Source organism: Cebus imitator, unplaced genomic scaffold (assembly GCF_001604975.1).
Source record: "Cebus imitator isolate Cc_AM_T3 unplaced genomic scaffold, Cebus_imitator-1.0 Scaffold15, whole genome shotgun sequence".
In the NCBI taxonomy this organism is placed as follows: Eukaryota; Metazoa; Chordata; class Mammalia; order Primates; family Cebidae; genus Cebus; species Cebus imitator.
Window position 1 is genome coordinate 2,295,251 of NW_016107330.1, and position 2,545 is coordinate 2,297,795.

At 51.3% G+C, this 2,545-nt stretch overlaps 1 protein-coding gene across 4 annotated transcripts in view; it reads right to left on the reverse strand.

The window, feature by feature from the left end:
* Positions 1-2,545, reverse strand: part of EXOSC10 (exosome component 10) — a 27,804-nt gene that overhangs the window by 3,828 nt on the left and 21,431 nt on the right. Inside the window, exons 18-19 of one of the 4 annotated variants that reach the window (XM_017503985.2) lie at positions 2,269-2,353; positions 1,092-1,165 (exon numbers count right to left, since the gene is read on the reverse strand). The exons of 1 other annotated variant lie outside the window; for it this stretch is intronic. In XM_017503985.2, the coding sequence (XP_017359474.1) occupies positions 1,092-1,165; positions 2,269-2,353 (159 nt within the window). Of the gene's footprint in view, positions 1-1,091; positions 1,166-1,200; positions 2,095-2,268; positions 2,354-2,545 lie in introns of those variants that run through there. 2 more of the 4 variants (XM_017504006.2, XM_017503996.2) reach the window with 2 other exon arrangements.

The following is a 2,545-nucleotide window of genomic DNA, read 5'->3' on the forward strand; positions in this document are numbered from 1 at the left end:
TCTCAAAAAAAAAAAAAAAAAAAAAAAAAAAAAAACACAAAAAAAAAAAAAAAAAAAAAAAAAAAAAAAAAAAAGAATAGTCAGTGGTGGGAGAAGAGTAGTGGCTGGAACATCCAGACCAACACTCAGGGTTAGTTGAAACAAATTCCTCACTGGACAATGACATGAGGTCATTTAAGAAAGACAAGCAGGTCAGGTGCAGTGGCTCACGCCTCTAATTCCAGTGCTTTGGGTGTCCGAGGTAGGAGGACTGCTTTAGGCCAGGAGTCTGAGACCAGCCTGGGCAACACAGCAAGACCCGTTTCTACAAAAAATGAAGAAAACCTAGCCAGGCAAGGTGGTGTGTGCTTGCAGTCCTGGCTACTTGGGAGGCCAAGGTGGGAGGATTGCTTGAGCCCAGGAGTACAAGACTGCGATAAGCTAAAATCACACCACTGTACTCCAGGCTGGGCAACAGGGTGAGGGTAAGACCATGTCACTATTTTTTAAAACAGTAAATGAAAAAAAAAAAAAAAAAAGAAAAGAAAAGGCAGGGGGCAGGGGTTAAGAATTTGAGTGACAGCCTGGGCAACACTGTGAGACCGTCTCCACCAAAAACAATAACAAAAGATAGCTGGGCATGGTGGTGTGTGCCCATGGTCCTAGCTACTTAGGTGGCTGAGGTGGGAGGATCGTTTGAGCCCAGGAGTTTGAGGCTGCAGTGAGCTATGACTGCACCCCGGCCTGGGCGACAGAGGTGGACCCTACTTCAACAAACAAACAAACAAACAAACAAACAGACATTCTGTAGGGCAGAGCAGGACACACAGGCTTCAACGCTGTAACTTCAGTACCTTTTCTACTACTACAGTTCAGTGGTCTGGCATATTTACCACAAACGCGGGGGAAGAAGGGCAAGAGGAATTACAGTATCAGCACTGTGGAGGTTTTGGAAATGAGGTGGACCCTAATGGCTACGCTAAGGTGACCTGGAAAGAAGGCAGCACTTAATATAAAGCACAGGGCAAGCCCCTAAGACACCCGAGGAAGACCCTGTCCATAGCAGGGGCATCGTTTCTCAAAGGAAAAAGGAGAGAAAAGCCGGCACGTACCGCGGCCTGCTGTCGGACGGAGACGGCCTGCTCTGCTGCAGCGCTGTATGCTTCCTTTGCTTGTTCCCGCGCAGCTGCAAGGGAGAGAACTGTCTCTGGAGTTGCTGAATCCAGCAACCAGCCTCCTCCATCTCCATCCTCCTCCAACTCGGCCTAGCCACAGGGCTTGTCACAGCTGATCTCCCCTCCCTCTCAGCTCCCTGGTCTCCCAACCTCTACAGGACAGGCTGCCTGGGACTTAGGCTGCCTGGGACTCAGGCTGCAGTGCTCTGCCCACCTTCACCTACATGTGAGCTGATCTTCCCCAGCCCTGCCTGCTCCTCTCCTGTGAACCCGAACGCTCAGTGGCCTGTGGACCTGAGGGTGTTTAACAGGATCGTCACCATCATGGACAAGCCCACTCAAACCAGCTACTTTGGCTGCCAGCCACTCCAGCTTTCCAGCTGCTCAGGACAAAGCCGTCATCCAAGGCTCACTCCTTTCTCTTACATGTCACATCCACCTCATCTTCAAATGCTGTCAGCTTTGCTACAGGCTAGATCCAGGCTCTGACGGCTTCTCACCACATCCCCTGCTCCCATGCTGGTCTCCAAGCCACCATCCCCTGTCACCTGGGTCACTGTCGCATCGCCTATCCCTTCCCCGGCTCTCGTCCTTTCTTCTCTAGTCTACTCTCAACATAGCAGCCAGAGGGCCACAGCCCTCTCCTGGCTTCTGAACTCGGAGTGAAAGCCAGCGTCATCCTGTGGGCCCCTGCTGGCTCCTTCCCCATCTTCCTGCTCTTCTCCTGTTCTGCTCCTGTGGGCCCACTTGCTGCTGCTGAGCATGCCCAGTGAACTACCCCAGGGCCCCTGGGCTTGCTGTGCTGTGGCTCCAGAATGCTCTTCGCTAGGCTGCTCAGGTGTCTTCAATGTCACATTCATTAGACTGCCTTCTCCAGCCACTGTCAGGACATAGCTACAGCACCCCCAGCACTTCCCACAGTCAATATACACAGCACCTGCTGCCATCTGATGAGAGGGACACTGAGTACCCACCATCCCTCAGCAGAAGGGAAGCCCAACAGGGCAGGGCTGTGCCGATTTCACTTGTGGCCGGATCTGGCACTTAGCTGAAATAGCTGATGTCAACAGCCGTCCCTTAGCAGCCGACTGAGTGACAGGGAAGTGAACGCTACCTGTTTGCTCAGGTGCCTTCTTCTTGTCAGTTTCCTTAGGCTCTTTTTGCGCTTGTATCTGAGCCAGCTTCCAACGGTTGCTGATCTATAATGAAAGCAAATATAACCAAAAAAATCCTCCGAAGTCAGCCACCTAAGTCTTACTTTTCACGAGGTGATGATGTAGGGCGGGTTAACCTAAGTACACATTTCTTTCTTTTTTTTTTTTGAGACGAAGTTTCGCTCTTTTTGCCCAGGCTGGAGTGCAATGGCAAAATCTCGGCTCACTGCAACCTCT